Consider the following 17,449-nt stretch of genomic DNA (forward strand, 5'->3'; position numbering starts at 1 on the left):
AATTAAAAACAATATGTATAGGAAACCAAAAATAAGGACTCATACAAACGTGTCCACGACCCACAAATGGGTCCCAAGCCACTGTTTTGGTAAACGGTGCTTTAATGTTTATCATTACAGAGGAATAATATGGTGAGCTGGCAAAAATAATAACTCATTCAAATATAAGGCACTTTGAGGAAACCATTTAAAATGTTAAAAGATGGAGTGTTGTACTAATGGAACTCAATACCGCCCCCAGCTGGTGGAGTCGGGTTAATGGAGCAGAGGTTCTAAAATATTTTCGGCTCAGGTCACCTCCTGTAACTAATCTTTTCATCAACCCTGACGTACATTATTATTTATTACTTAACCCATTGATGCCTGAGGCCAAATCTGGGAACGCCTTCTAGGGCCTGACCTAAGGTTTCTGAAAACCTTCAAATTCTGATGATTTTTTTTTTAAATAGTTATGTTGCTACATGTATAGCAATAGCTGATGAGACACAGAGAGCACGGCCGGCATCAAGGGTAGAACAACGTATACGTTACACCAGGCGTCAATGGGTTAAATAGCACATTGTCATGAACGGTACTGTACGCACATATGTAACTCATTCCCCCTAAGAGGAACTGGAGAGGTGATCATCAGTGTCCATTTCTAGGATGGATTGTAAATACTTGCCGTTTTACCACTTATATTAAACCAAACATTCACCAAAAATAGACTATCTATTACAAGCTCGCAACGTGTTGCGTTGTGAGCTTGTAGATTTGCTAGATTTGGTGAAGAGACTTGGGGCCCTATTTTCGTGAGTGCTAAAGTGCCTTTTTTTTACTCTAACACTTTTGAATAGTTCAGCTAACCGATCTACATCGAGCTTGTAGATTGGCTATTTGATGATTTTCAAAATAGTAAAAGGAAAGGTTTAGGGATAAGGGGTTTAGCATGGATGAAAATGTGGCCCTTATCCCTAAACGTATTTGCCATTTTTTACTATTGTGAAAAATATTAAATACCGGTAGTTCAACTAGCTAAATATTCAAAAACTAGTAATGGTTCAACTAGCTGATCTACTTTGACACGTTGTGAGCTTGTAGATCAGCTATTTGAAATATTTAAAAATAAATTGTAAAAAAAAAAGACTGTTTACTTAAGATGTTTACGGCAAGATATGTCCCCAGGTGTACTGTAGAATCAAAAAGAACATATCAAGTAAAGTGCAATAAGTGACATTGATAAATTCCAAATATTACCACAGTATTCTGAGGCACCCCCTGGACCTGCGTCAAGGGACCTTAGGGTGGCACGGTGGCACCCACTTTGAGTCACAGTTCTATTGGAAATCACATTAGGGAAATCTTAGATCACGTCATATAAGAACTGTGTTACAAAAATACACCGATCAGCCCTGCGATTTTAACTCATGAAGCATCGACCGGTGGTGGAAAAAGTACTGATTTATCCAAAGGTTACGAATTATTTTTCCCTCCAGACAGAGATCAGATGTAACAGACAGAGTCAGAACCTGACAGAATCACAGGTCAGATTAGTTTATCTTCAGAGAACACAGAATGACGTGATCCAAGATGCCTTTATATATGCGAAGAAAAGATTGTACCATAAAATGTCATCGTACCACTGCCATGGATTTATCTTGCTAGAGAGAGAGCCGAGTGCACTCGGTTTACTGCCATGTAGATTAATCAATGCTCTTTATCCAGAGAGACTTACAGAACGCAAGGTAAACGCATACTTGGAATGCAGAGAGACAGTGTAGTGCCTCAGTAAACTAGGATAAACAGGGAAACCAAGAATCTAGCATCAGTCTAAGCAACATATAAAAAGGATAAACTATATTATAAACTATAGGATTCCAGGTAAAACAAATGAACAAATCTATCTACACCAGTAGTTTTCAACCAGTGGTCCTTGAGGGGATGTTCCCCAGCTAAATGATGGAGAGTTGGAAACCAAATGGACCCCTTATATTATAGGTCTTTAACTCTTGAGAGAGTAAAATGAAACCCTTCCGGGTCCATTTACACACTCAAAAGTTACTTAATTTACAAGCCCCATGTCCCCCCAGTCTGTCTTCATTCTAGGGCTGACCTCGGTTAGTCGAATAGTCGACTAATCGGTCGGAACGGGTCTCAGTCGACTGACCACCTCTCAGTCGATGTTCTTTTTTTTCACAAATCTTTTGTATTATTCCACTAGGTCTGTGGGGGACATAAACACATTTGAACATGCTTTCTGACTGTTTTGAATCAATCTCCAATGTGCATGTGGAGTGTGTCTGCCTGTGTGGCAATCTGCCACTGCCTGTGAATCGCTGGCCTGATAGACTCCAGAATCTCAATCTCACCTGCTGTGCTCAATCTGGCTAATGACAAGCCTCTCAGTCCATGTTCAGTCGACTCGACTAACAGCTAATTTATTCATAATAATTTCGACTATACAAATCCTTAGTCGGGGACAGCTCTACTTCATTCAGGGTGACTTCTGCCCCATGTCCCTCCAGCTCTTCCAGACCATCAGGTCTCTGCTCTTTCCCCGCGTCACGGCACAGCGCGGCAGGCGGACGCCAGCGAACTGTCCCACGCCGTCGTCCCGTCCCATGGCCAGCAGCATGGTCACGCTGCCTGGAAGGATGACATCATCAGAGAGAGACCCGTGGTTATCAAACAGTTTTAATATTTTCTCAAAGTAAGTAAGCCTTGAGGCCCATAGGCCCATAGGCCAGGAGCCTATCTCCTGTTTGTGTAGCGTGAGGCAGCTTGATGTACAAGTACACCCCCTGGACATGACGCTAGTATGTCACAGGGACTTATACCCCCAATCCAACCCTTTGATGCTGAGTGTCAAGCAGGGAGGCACTGGGTCCCATTTTTACAGTCTTTGGTATGACCCGGCCGGGGATTGAACCCCGACCTCCCAGTCTCAGGGCGGTCACTCTAACCACAAGGCCACTGAGCTGGTTTTCTCAAAGACTTTCTCTCAAATAGCAGATGTGCAGAAGCTCGAAGTGACGCACTGTGATTGCAGCCCGTGGAGTGTCTTGTTCGTGCGACTATCCATGTGTGTGTGTGTGTGTGTGTATATACAGTATATGTGCACGGCTGCACACTGCACTGCATGTGTACAAGTGTCTATCTAAACTAACGCTTACTGTGTGCACAGTAAGTGTTTTTCTATTGTCGTTACAGAGCTGGAAGAAATCTTCAAGAATGTCATGTATGTACTGTACGTGTGAACGCGGGGAGCCTCTGGTTCGTTGCGGACGGACGCATCACGGGATGTCTATTTTCTTGGTATGTGTGGAGGACACACACACACACTCTCTCTCTCTCTCACACACACACACACACACACACACACACACACACACACCTCAATCCAACCAGTTTCTGTCCACAGGCGTTATGGCAGTGTGACTAATGAGTTATGATTCTTTGTGTCTGTCACAACTTTGCAGCGTGAGAACTGAGAACACATGCACGCACACACACACACACACACACACACACACACACACACACACACACACACACACACACACACACACACACACACACCCCTTGCAACACTTCTAAGAACTAGTATGACAGACGATGCCTCACATGTACATCTGACCTACATATTTATGTACATTCTGTCATGTCCACATGGACTGCATCCTGTCTGTCTGTCTGTCTGTCTGTCTGTCTGTCTGTCTGCCTGTCAGTCAAACTAACAGGCATGTTAAATTAAAACCATTAAACCATTAAAACCTGGACATTTTAGATTTTCGCTACATATACCGTATATTGCAGCAGAGGTTAGTCAGGAAAAAAAAGTGGTTCTCAAAAATAGCAGATCACATTTTTTATTTGATGAATGTGTCTTGTGTGTGTCTATGTGCAGGGCGTTGCTGAAAATGAGCACCTGTGCTCAGCTACTTCCCTGGGTAAATAAATAATTAAATAAAGCGCTTTGAGCGCTGTAAAAATGCAATTCATTATTATTATTATTATACCTGTGCGGTATGTCGTCAGGGCCTTGCCCTCCAGACTATGGGTTATTATACCTGTGCGGTATGTGGTCAGGGCCTTGCCCTCCAGACTATGTGTTATTATACCTGTGCGGTATGTGGTCAGGGCCTTGCCCTCCAGACTATGGGTTATTCTACCTGTGCGGTATGTGGTCAGGGCCTTGCCCTCCAGACTATGTGTTATTATACCTGTGCGGTATGTCGTCAGGGCCTTGCCCTCCAGACTATGGGTTATTCTACCTGTGCGGTATGTGGTCAGGGCCTTGCCCTCCAGACTATGGGTTATTCTACCTGTGCCGTATGTGGTCAGGGCCTTGCCCTCCAGACTATGGGTTATTCTACCTGTGCGGTATGTGGTCAGGGCCTTGCCCTCCAGACTATGGGTTATTCTACCTGTGCGGTATGTGGTCAGGGCCTTGCCCTCCAGACTATGGGTTATTCTACCTGTGCGGTATGTCGTCAGGGCCTTGCCCTCCAGACTATGGGTTATTCTACCTGTGCGGTATGTGGTCAGGGCCTTGCCCTCCAGACTATGGGTTATTCTACCTGTGCGGTATGTGGTCAGGGCCTTGCCCTCCAGACTATGGGTTATTATACCTGTGCGGTATGTGGTCAGGGCCTTGCCCTCCAGACTATGGGTTATTCTACCTGTGCGGTATGTCGTCAGGGCCTTGCCCTCCAGACTATGGGTTATTCTACCTGTGCGGTATGTCGTCAGGGCCTTGCCCTCCAGACTATGGGTTATTCTACCTGTGCGGTATGTGGTCAGGGCCTTGCCCTCCAGACTATGGGTTATTATACCTGTGCGGTATGTCGTCAGGGCCTTGCCCTCCAGACTATGGGTTATTATACCTGTGCGGTATGTCGTCAGGGCCTTGCCCTCCAGACTATGGGTTATTATACCTGTGCGGTATGTGGTCAGGGCCTTGCCCTCCAGACTATGGGTTATTCTACCTGTGCGGTATGTGGTCAGGGCCTTGCCCTCCAGACTATGGGTTATTCTACCTGTGCGGTATGTGGTCAGGGCCTTGCCCTCCAGACTATGGGTTATTCTACCTGTGCGGTATGTGGTCAGGGCCTTGCCCGCCAGGCTGTTGGCGATGTTGGCGACGGCCACGGCAGCGTGCAGCCCGGCGTGGTAGGCCAGCTTGGGCTCGTGGAGCTGGGCGCAGTCGCCCACGGCGTACACGTTGCTGAAGCCGTCCACCAGGAGGTGCTGGTTCACCTTCAGCGCTCCGCTCTCCGCCAGGCACCGGGGCGCTGCCACCACACACACACACACACACACACACACACACACACACACACACACACACACACACACACACAGTCATCAAAACAACCACCTCTAAGAACGTTTCATCGTAATGATGATGTAACCCAGCCAACATGGCAACCCGAAAATGGCAACCCATGTCAACTGTCAATCAAGGCAGTAAGGTGACATCAGTTCCTACACTCCCTCCCCCCCCCCCCCCCCCCCCCCCTCCCCCACTTCCACCTCATGCAAGATGGCCGAAATGTTTGGCATGGCAGCAGCAGCAGGTTCCTGTTCACTATACTGTGACAATCCTTGGTTACTCTTCGGTGAGTTAACCCTAATAGGCTTGGTGTCATGTTAACTTGGATCAACTGGTTAACTGTTTGAGATTATGTTTTCATTATTTTTGCACAGTGGTTTTCAACCTTTTTCATGTCAAGGTCCGTTATTTATTCGGCATTTGAGCCACAGAACCACCATTTGATTAGATTTAGCCTCTCACACCCAAACATATCGTCTTCGTTGGATAAGATTCTGTCCACACATTCCATGCTGTATTGATGTTGGTACCATTAGGAGAGATAACAGGGAAAACAATGGTCAAAATAACAATTCTTCTACATTCTCTAATTGTGTGTTTAATTGAGCGTAAAATGAAACCAAAAGGACCCGTAAGGGTCTACCGGTATATGGTTTCATTTTACACGTGTTACAAGTGTTAAAAATCTATATTATTGGTCCATTTGGTTACCAACTCTTCATCATTTAGCTGCATTTCAGAGTGCGTCCATTAAGGAAAGTAGGCTTTCTAATGACACAACCCGCCTTTGTTTTGGCGAGTAGCAAAAAGGTTTTTTTTTTCTCTTTACGCTAAAGAGGAGAGGACTGGTCTGATTTCGATTTGAGATTTAAAACCGAAAGTCCCATAGCCTTATGCTGAAGCAGTAGAAGGCTATATGGACCAGAGCTACTCTAATATATGCAATGTATATAATATACATGTATAATTTGAGTGTTTTCTTACGCAGGCTGGAGGCGTAGGCGGTGGCGTTGATCCTCTGACCCGTGCAGCAGATCACCAGGTCAGCCTTCAGCTCTGACCCCGTGTCCGTGGTCACCGACCGGTCCTTCTGGGTGACGTTGAGCTCCAGGTCGCCCAGGTTGGTCACCTTCTGACCTGACATGACGAGACCATGACAATAACATTATTACCTAGGGTAGGTACCCTCACAAAAAACATGCAGTAATCCTGGTCTCTATAAACTGCCTCCCCCTGGCCAGCCGGGGCGCCTGATGGAGGGGAAAGGAACTGGTTGGAATAACGTGTTCCTGCCACGCGCTATACGTCCAACCAGGGAAACTCCCCCCTGTCAGGTGTAAAAGAAGCAACTTGGACACTCAGGCATGAAGGAAGCATGAGTTCAAGTCCGTTGCTCTCCCCTTGTCCCCCATATATGGGGACCAGGTTGGTGGAGGGTGTGTAGAGGCCAGGATCACATTAGATCATTGACACAGGGGTGAAAATGGGTTACAAAATCGTGGGATAAAATTTTACATTAAAAAAACATTACTACTGGCCCACACCTTCTGACCTGACATGACGAGACCATGACAATAACATTACTACTGGCCCAGACTTGAATAGTATTTTATACAGACTTATAGCTTTTTACATAGAGAGCACTAGAATTGCATTTTATGTAGTCATAGCACTTTATAGTACACATACGTATATTGTTACTTGTATAATATATAATATAGTATAGTATGTATAGTTGACATAGATACGTTCTTAGTTTATACATGATTCATGATAACTTTTTTTTATATAGATGTATTCCATGCTTTTGTTTTTGCTTAAATGTAAGTCCCTCTGGATCAAGAGCGTCTGCTAAATGCCTAAATTGTAAATTGTAACAGCTTTACTGACCCAGGTAAAACAAAGCACTAGTAGTCAATTAATCATTGGTAATTAAACGTAATGTTGATATGACTCACTGACTATCAAGAAAATAAGAACTTGGGCACGTTGTGTCAAAAAGGCTGCTGACCCTGATCTACAGTTGTGTTATTTTTATTCTTTGATCTACACGTTAGTGTATTCTTTGAGACATGCATGCAGGTTATTTACGGGTCTTTCGAGGCTTGTTTGAATCCTCCATTGCTTCATTAGTTATAGGTAAAGTTATACATTAAGTTGTGGCAAATCTGGGGAAAAATGCTTACCACTAGCTTTCTTCACAGACACATTTTTCTGTGATAGTAGACACCTTTATTAACACATCTGTGAAGAAAACTAGTGGTAAGCATTTGCCACAACTTAAGGTAACTTTATCTAACTACATGGGGTGAAAACATGCAACACAGTTCACCATTGGAACTGGAAATGTTGTTACATTTCATGGGTTTATTTTGTCATAGTGCAACATAGTGGTGAAGTAGCCTACAGTATTGAAGTGCAGGTGATTGCAACAACCACCAGAACCTTCTGTGATTCATTTTGCCAAAAATGTTGTTCTTTGAGACACAAGATCTGAGGGCCAAACAAATAATCACATGACGTTGATCCCCACTCCCTATTGGCTCGTCCTATAGGACATGGCCGTGTTGTGTATTTACCCAGAATGAGTTTGACTCCTTTCTCCAGCAGGATTTCTTTGGCCTGTCGTCTCACGCTGGGGAGAAGCTCCGGGTCGGCCAGACCCACGCGGGAATGGACCAGAATCACCTTCTTTCCTGGGTGTTCCGTCTTGACCTCTGCAGCCATCTCCACGCCGGTGGAGCCTCCTCCGACCACCAGCACCGTGTCTGCTGCCTGGATCTGGACCCACCGAACCCACCACAACACATCATGTATGTATACAGTATATGAATATCTATATCTATGATCTGGACCCACCCAACACAACACATCATGTATGTATACAGTATATCAGATCTGGATCTGGACCCACCCACCACAACACGACATGTATGTATTTATCGTTAAACTATAAATTCAATTGTCTCGCATGTGCACAGAACAAACAGCTGACAGTGAGTCAAACTCATGACGAGAACCATGCAGCTTTAGAAAATATCTTCTTAAAATGAACTTAATGTGTGATTAATATTAATATATAATAGTACTATACTTCAGGCAGTGTGCGGTGCAGGGAGTGGCAGCTTGCATAGCTAGCTGGGCATCCACTGTTTGCTTTGAATGATGAATTTTTTCGGCAGGGGGAGGTAGCTTAGGCCCGACACACACCGTCTGCGAACGCCGCGCGTCAAAACAGCCGCCTCCGTTATTTCCAATTAACCTATCCCACACCGGCGGCGTCCGATGCGTGTTCACGCCTCGCCTGACCCTCCGATACGCCACTGTTCTATTTTCCAGGTGTGAACCCCCTGATTGCTCCCAATGGGCAGGTTGGTGCCTTGCATGGTTTCCGCCGCCATCGGTGTGTGTGAATGCCATACACAATCTATGTAAAGCGCTTTGGATAAAAGCACTATATAAATTTACCATTTTCTTCTTCAGTGGAGGACGAGGCATTGTTGTTGAGGGTAGACAGAACCCCAGAAGGAGTACGGAGCCATACTGCTGTGTTGTTTTTATACAGTGTATGTGGACGTGTGGCTTGTTTTTCTGTAAAAGTTGCTAAAATGATGGTATAGTTGCGTGTTGCTGTTTTTTTTCTTTTTTTGTCTTATTCTTCATTTTGGCTCGTTTCTAAAGTTTAGTTGCTTATTTGGGCTCGCTTCCCAATTGAATTTTTCGATTATCGTTTTAAAATAGCCGATCTACAAGCTCACAAAGTGTCACATCACGCCACGTTGTGGGCTTGTAGATTGTCTATTTTCAAATAGCCGATAATATATGAAGTGCTCATGTGGTTTTTGTTACTGTACTGTACTGTACTGTACTGTACTGTACTGTACTGTACTGTACTGTACTGTACTGTACTGTACTGTACTGTACTGTACTGTACTGTACTGTACTGTACCTCGTTGACAAACTCCTGGTACTTGTTGATGGCAGTGTGGTAGGAGGCCAGGCTGTTGTACTTCCCAGGGAAAGGCCCGTCGGTCCCAGTACACAGAACCAGATGAGAGAACTGGATCTCCTGTTGGGAAGGAAAGGCAAAACAAAACACAGAATTCAGTTAAATTCCAGTGGTGGATATAAGTACTCACATTCTTTTATTATAAGTAAAAGTATCAATACTGCAATATAGAAATACTCTGTCCAAATGTTTTGTGTGTGTTGTCTCCCTCTCCTGGTGGAGACAGGCAAATGCTCTGCAATCCCATGCATGTAGTTGTGTTCAAGTAGGTTCACCGTAAATCCAGACTATGTATGAGCCTTTACTAGTGAAACTACAGACATGTGAGGGAAGTTAGGAAGAGGCCTATACTTTCTTTCCAGAATCATCTTTATTGTAGCAGCACAGTTTTAGTAAAGTAAAGTGGGTCAAATTCGTTTTTGTGCATAGTTCCCATCGTGCATAAAAAAACGAATTTCACCCAGTCTGGCTGCCGTGTAGTAGAGCCTGGTGTGTTGTGTGTTGTGTAGTAGAGCCTGGTGTGTTGTGTGTTGTGTAGTAGAGCCTGGTGTGTCGCTGTGCCAAAGGGGAAATGAAGCCACACTGTGTTCCGCAGTGTGTGTGTGTTTCAGTGTCTTATTTGTCGAGCGATGTGTTGTTTTAAATCTGTGTGGAGAACATGAACCGGAAAGGTGTGCATAAAACAAACATTAAATCACCAAGGATGCGAGACGTGGACATCGTTTCATTTTATACCTGTCTCGCTAAACTTAACCCGTTCGCCCCTCACTGTCTCATTCGCTGAAGTAACTACACGTCATTTATAGTTATAGATTTGTTTGTAATGCTTTGAACTCAGTATTAAGTACACATAGATGCTGTTTTAGCTACTGTATATGAAACATATTAATCAAATCGTATCCCTCAGTGAGATTTTAGTCTATGCTGGTTTTGTTTTTTGTTTTTGTAGAATGAAAACTAGAATACATAGATAGATCTTTATGGTCATTGTAACATGTACAACGAAATTAAAAGTGCCAACCAATCATATCACAATCACAACATAAAGCTAAAACTATGACACAACAAAACACTTCCTGTTATTGCACAACCCCTGTAGCACTACTAGGCATATTATATTGCACAAAAACATGTAATTGCAGCTGTTATTGCACAAAAACCCTTATTGCACTTAAGACAGCAGAAGAAAAGAACAAAACATGTATCGCAACAACAGATCATTTCTTAGCAGCATTGTGTGCAACAACTACCGCTGTGGGATAGAAGCTGTTATTGTTATTGAATCTGCTGGTCCCTGACTTGATCACTCTGTACCGTCTGCCTGATACAGTTCAAACAGTGACCGGGGACAAGTGTCTTTCATAATCTGTTTTTTTAAGACCACCACTATTAATTAATTTATTTTGTCCTAGCTTTGCTGAATGACCTGGTGACGAGTGGCGTGCTACTTGCTTGTAGGTCTGCTATTTTAGAAAAATCGAAGAACGACTGACATTTTCAGAATCTGATCTCAGGTCAGAATGGGTTAATCAGACCAGTGTGTGTCCAGTGGAAACCTCGTATGAATCTGATCTCAGGTCAGAATGGGTTAATCAGACCAGTGTGTGTCCAGTGGAAACCTCGTATGAATCTGATCTCAGGTCAGAATGGGTTAATTAAACTTGAAACAGTAAAATAGCATGTGGGTCAACTGGGGCAATTTGAGCCACATGACCACTTGTTGTGTTACCACCAGGGACGTGCAGAGAGTGTTGAAGCACTGGCTGAAATCCAAGAGGGCAATTTGGACAAAAATAGCAGATCTACAAGCTCACAACGCGTCGCAGCGTGACGCGTTGAGAGCTTGTAGATCAGATATTGTAGATCAGATATTCTCGGGGCGCAACCCAGCTCTCTTTAGCTAGTGGAGATGCAGGTGTGTAACGACACGGATTTCTTCTAAACAAATTTGTTCAACGCAAAATACTGTGAAGTTCAGGAGACTTCCGGCATGGCATGGAAAGGGCTCGTGGTCTCGTGGTCTGGAGAGGGCAGTTGTTTTACAGACGGGTAAACGGGCAGGGGCTGAAGCCCGGCCCCCCATTTGATGTCTATGTGTTCACGTCCCTCCCTGGGTGTTACCCTGTTCTCCCCTACTTTACCACTGACTGCGCCACCCGAGCACTGCCCTCTGTCCAGTGTTTTTGGCAGCAGAGTTTTAGTTTTAGTCATTAGTCTCTTCAATAGTTTTCATTTAGTTTCAGTCACATTTTAATCACATGGAATGTTTTAGTGTTAAGTCTAGTTTTAGTCGACTAAATATCATAAGATTTTAGTCGACTAAATCTACAGTTGACTTGATTTAGTCGACTAAAATGTATTTTGGCAGGCCTTGATGCCGTCGTAATGACTGATTTTACACTTGCAACCAAGTGTAAAATGACTTATACTGGATCTCTTGTCCACTTCCTAACATTTTAGTCTAGTTTTTATTTGTTGAAGAAATTGTCAGCATATTTAGTCTTAGTTTTAGTGACCATAGCTTAGTTTTCATTTAGTTTCCAATCGTCAGTGAAAAAAGGTAGTCGACGAACATTTTTCGTCTTAGTTAAACAACACTGCCTCTGTCCCAGAGCTTACCTGCCCTCCTCCCAGCACGACGATCTGCCTCTCGGTGTCCACTCGCTCCACTTTGCCCTGAACAAAACTGTCCCCGAAGGTCTCTGCATACGGAATGAAGGTCTTCTGGGCGAACCCTGCGTGTGTGTGTGTGTGTGTGTGTGTGTGTGTGTGTGTGTGTGTGTGTGAGTGTGTGGTGTGTGTGGGGGGGGGAGCAGTGATGACAGTGAATTCCACACACCGTGAGAGCATGACAAACATACTGTACAGTGCAAAGGCAAACAGTAGCAGCTACTGTTTTTTTTTTAAAGGTTACAGGTCAGGTCATTACTATAGGCTTAGAGCTAGAGTTAGAGCTAAATCTACACAGGTCCTAGTGGTTCTCTCTAAATATACAGGTCCATGTGTCCTAGTGGTTCTCTCTAAATATACAGGTCCATGTGTCCTAGTGGTTCTCTCTAAATATACAGGTCCATGTGTCCTAGTGGTTCTTTGTACACTCCCTTGTCATACCGTTAAACAGATTTCATTTATCAGTGTTCCAACCCCTATTCAGTCTGCTCATTGTTTTAGTAATTTTTTATTTTTTTTAGGTTTTCTGAGCTCAATTGAACATGACCTTTTAACATTCAGTAGATATTCTGTGATCTGGGGTTTTCTGGCTCAAACAATTGCTCATGATTTTCCTGTGGACTGTGATGTAACGGTCCACAAATACCATTATATCACATAACAATTTGCCAGCACTGTTTTCATTGCAAGCTCAAAAGGCTTCAGAACACACAGACAATCCACTGAATTGAGGTCATGAAACCTAACAGAATGTCATGGAGGCGTCCGTCCGTACGCACCGGGCTGCACGGAGGCGCGCAGCGCCGCCACGTTGTGGTGGAAGGCGTCGCGCTGGTCCACCAGCGTGAACGGGACGCGGCGGGACTTCAGCTGCTGGGCGGCGGCGATCCCTCCGAAGCCGCCGCCCACCACCACCACGTGGACCCGCTGGCCCCCCCCGACGCCGTCCCCCCGGTCCACCGCGGAGGCCTGGGCACCCATCCCGTCCGTCCGTCTGTCTCTCCTCGCGTCTGTCCACACACCTGCTCCGAGAACGACAGAAGGAGTTACACTTTAATGACACACGCGTGAGATATATGGAATATAGCGTCTGTCAGGGTCAGGGGTCATCTCCATGCTGGCTCGGGGTGGACCTTTTTGTCAAAATTACATTTTCTTCTTCTTAAGGCTCATACATAGTCTGGATTTTGCAGTGGTTAGGTGACCACCGAACTACAACATGACGGTGAAGAGCAAACCACCGCCACCGCTCCAGCCCTTCTCTCTGTTTTTTACTCGCCACCGCTCAACGTTATTTCAGCTCCGGTGGTCACCTCACCACCGGAGCGGTGGTCAGCTCACCACCGGAGCGGTGGTCACCCCACCACCGGAGCGGTGGTCACCCCACCACCGGAGCGGTGGTCACCTCACCACCGAAAATACACTCAGCATACCCACCCGCCCCGGGTGTGCTGAGTGCCACTGCCCCGCAGCGCACTGCCCCAGTGCGCCCTGCACACAACGCACCAAGTGCAACGAATATACGAACGACAAAGAGGGCACACCGGTGCGCTCAGTGTGAGTTTCCGAAGAACGCACTCCTTATTAGCCTATACTTCTACTGTAGTTGACAGTTGTGTAATAAATAATACTAGTCCAACAACATCAGTGTCAGATGCTACATACATGATACATTTTGAGGCATTTGTCTTGGCATTGGGTTGCAATCAGAAATAGCTCAAATAGCTCTCTGTGCACACAGAGTAACTCTTCCTGCTTCCGGGCCCCTTCCCTACTTCCTTCAGGTGTTGCTGATGACACTAATGAAGGCTCTGTTCCATTCTGGTCAGACGGAGTCAGGGTGCTGCTATTGTGAGTGTTGGCTATAGTATTGCAATCATGTCTTTCATTTGCAGCCTGCGGGTAATAACTGTAGAAACAAACTGAAGGGTTTCTGTGAGGAATGCACATTCTTTAGAAACCAGAATAAGGCTGTATGCCAGTCTTTCATTCCCCCTCATCCATGACAGCCTGGCATGCAGAGCATCCATTCCACACTATAGTCCCGACGGAGCAATGAAGTGCTAGTCTTGCCGTCCTGTTCTGAGCAAGCTGGAGTTTACTAAGTTCTTGCTTTGATGCACTAGACCAGATAACAGGACAGATCACAGGTATTTTTTACAAGAAAAAGGTTACCAAGGGGACAACGGTCAATTATTTTCACCCCGATAACCCTACAGCACCTTGTTGTTATCATTGTTGACTGAGCACTGTGTGCGGACTGATCGACTCTGGTCATTATGTTTTGTTACTTGTTACTGTTCTTTATTCTAGTGGTTATCAAGTTCAGCTCAGTGGCTGGAGGTTTGCTCTTCACCGCGGCTCGTGACGTCATGTTGTAGTTCGGTGGTCACCTAACCACCGAAAATCCAGACTATGTATGAGGTATGAGCCTTAAGTCCCTGCGACATACTAGTGTCATGTCCAGGGGGTGTACTTGTACATCAAGCTGCCTCACGCTACAGAAACAGGAGATAGGCTCCTGCCCTATGGGCCTCATGGCTACAGAAACAGGAGATAGGCTCCTGCCCCTATGGGCCTCATGGCTACAGAAACAGGAGATAGGCTCCTGCCCCTATGGGCCTCATGGCTACAGAAACAGGAGATAGGCTCCTGCCCCTATGGGCCTCATGGCTACAGAAACAGGAGATAGGCTCCTGCCCCTATGGGCCTCATGGCTACAGAAACAGGAGATAGGCTCCTGCCCCTATGGGCCTCATGGCTACAGAAACAGGACATAGGCTCCTGCCCCTATGGGCCTCATGGCTACAGAAACAGGAGATAGGCTCCTGCCCCTATGGGCCTCATGGCTACAGAAACAGGAGATAGGCTCCTGCCCCTATGGGCCACATGGCTACAGAAACAGGAGATAGGCTCCTGCCCCTATGGGCCTCATGGCTACAGAAACAGGAGATAGGCTCCTGCCCCTATGGGCCTCATGGCTACAGAAACAGGAGATAGGCTCCTGCCCCTATGGGCCTCATGGCTACAGAAACAGGAGATAGGCTCCTGCCCCTATGGGCCTCATGGCTACAGAAACAGGAGATAGGCTCCTGCCCCTATGGGCCTCATGGCTACAGAAACAGGAGATAGGCTCCTGCCCCTATGGGCCTCATGGCTACAGAAACAGGAGATAGGCTCCTGCCCCTATGGGCCTCATGGCTACAGAAACAGGAGATAGGCTCCTGCCCCTATGGGCCTCATGGCTACAGAAACAGGAGATAGGCTCCTGCCCCTATGGGCCTCATGGCTACAGAAACAGGAGATAGGCTCCTGCCCCTATGGGCCTCATGGCTACAGAAACAGGAGATAGGCTCCGGCCCCATGGCTTGGCAAGGCTACTTACTACTACTTATCAAGTTCAACCCTTTTAGTTTTCAGATATCAAGGTCCATTATTTATTCTACATTTGAGCCACGGGACCACCATTTGATTCAGTTGAGATTCTAGCCTCTCAGACCCAAAGCTAAGAATATTCTGTTGTTGTTGAATACACTTTTTGTCCACAATTCCATGCTGTATTGATGTTGGTACCATACAAGAGATAACGGGCAAAGGTTGATCAAAAATAACAATTATTCTACAATGTCGAATTGTGTAGACTTCTTGTAAGTTGAGTAATGCAGATGTTTAACAATAATTTAACTCCTGGGAGCATACAATAAAACCATTAATTTAGTTTCATTTTACGCACTCCAGCGTTAGAGATCATTGAGATCTGTCCATTTGGTTACCAACTCTCCATCATTTAACTGGGGACCCCCTGGAAAGCCATCATTTACGCTCTCTATAGCTAAACTATTGTTAAACATCTGCATTTAGCTACTTAATTTACGTCTAAAACAATTGGAGAATGTAGAATAACTGATATTTTGATCTACGTCTGCCTGTTATCTCTCCTATTATGGCACATTAACATCATGGAATTGTACTGGACACACTCTTATCCAACGATAACAGAATATTCTTAGTTTTGGGTCTGAGTCTGATGGGCTAAACGTCATCATCAAATGGATGTTGATATGAAAGTTGTTGAAAAGTCACTGGTTGTCTGGTTTAGAGTAGATTGATTGATTGAAATATTTATTAACAGTTTGCAGAATTACAGTACAATTCAAGCAAAACCCAATACAAAGACTGTTAACTGTGAGTAATCCCCCCCTCTGGGATTAATAAAGTATATCTCATCTCTCATTACAGTTGTTTACAAGAGCGTCCACCATGTTCAATTCATCAAAACATTTAGAGACATACAAATATACACTTCTATAAAGCCAAAGAGCAGAACGGGAATTTAATAGACTGATTCTATACATACCGGTAGGTCCTTGGTTTACCTGTGATCCTAGTTTACTCTCAGAGTCTCTGCATTCTACCCTGCTTCAGTGCTTACTGTAGTAACTTCTGATAAATGCCTACATTAGTACATTGTAATCATAATCATTGTTTGTATAAGTTAAACATATAACACAAGTCAACAACATGTGCAGATATTTAAAGATTTGAAATAAGTCACTATATGCTTTCATAGAAAGTCAATAAACTAGCCTAAACTATAGTAAAGTCAATATCTTGCGAAACCATAACATGATATTGGGAAAACGATTTCTTAAACATAATCAAGCTCCCATTATGACAAATGAGACAAAATACATGAATCAGTAAGATAATAAAACTCACCGCTGAGTAGATTCCAGATAGAATGGGTCCACTAGAATAAATCAACCAGTCCGTTACTTTGAAATCTGGTTAATACAGATTGCAGTGTGTTGCTCCTCTGCCTCTCACTGGAGCTTTAAGTTCAACATGTACTCGATTGCAAAAACAAAACAACAAAATAGCTGATCTTCAAGCTCACAACGCGTCGTGGCGCGTCGCGTGGTGAGCTTGTAGATCTGCAATGTTTTCGCAGCACTAGCCTCCGCCCCCTCGCATTTACGTAAACGCGCAGTTGTGTCCACCAATAAGAGCTCTCCGTGGTCCCAAAAGAGGGCGGGGTCTTAGATAAGTATGATTCATGTGATTCATGCGTCATTCGTCGCTCGCCCGCAGTGAATTATGGGTAATTGTTACATATTTTACATTTTAACATCAAAGTATTGACTTTAAACGGCTTTCTCTGTCGATGTGCTCACATTCAATGTGTGTTGTGTAAAATAATGGCCGTTTTTAAACCATAGACCGTCCAAGTGACATTTTGGTGTACCGGTATTTGTAACACCAACCGTTGCTGAGAGTGACGTTCACACGAATCACCTCTCCCCCGCGCCCGTTCTAACGGCAAGACTATACTTTCAGGGATCATTTCTATAGTTTTCAACTTGAGAAATGAGTTTCTAAAATGTTTGGTCTCGCTAGCCACGATGATGAGTCGTGACGTTCCCTTTTGAGCGCGAAGCGGGCGGTGGATAATGATT

The 17,449-nt window shown here is 44.8% G+C and overlaps 1 protein-coding gene across 1 annotated transcript; it reads right to left on the reverse strand.

Moving 5' to 3' along the window:
• Positions 1–52: 52 nt before the first annotated feature.
• Positions 53–16,830, reverse strand: aifm2 (AIF family member 2). The gene is made up of 8 exons (XM_080782775.1): positions 16,713–16,830; positions 12,773–13,015; positions 11,943–12,058; positions 9,264–9,383; positions 7,894–8,095; positions 6,299–6,451; positions 5,070–5,273; positions 53–2,625 (listed from the first exon to the last, which is right to left on the reverse strand). Exons 2-8 carry the CDS (start codon positions 12,972–12,974, stop codon positions 2,474–2,476), a joined length of 1,149 nt encoding a protein of 382 aa, XP_080638901.1. The 5' UTR covers positions 12,975–13,015; positions 16,713–16,830; the 3' UTR covers positions 53–2,473.
• Positions 16,831–17,449: the final 619 nt, after the last annotated feature.

This window comes from Protomyctophum bolini (assembly GCF_963924005.1).
Source record: "Protomyctophum bolini genome assembly, chromosome: 14".
In the NCBI taxonomy this organism is placed as follows: Eukaryota; Metazoa; Chordata; class Actinopteri; order Myctophiformes; family Myctophidae; genus Protomyctophum; species Protomyctophum bolini.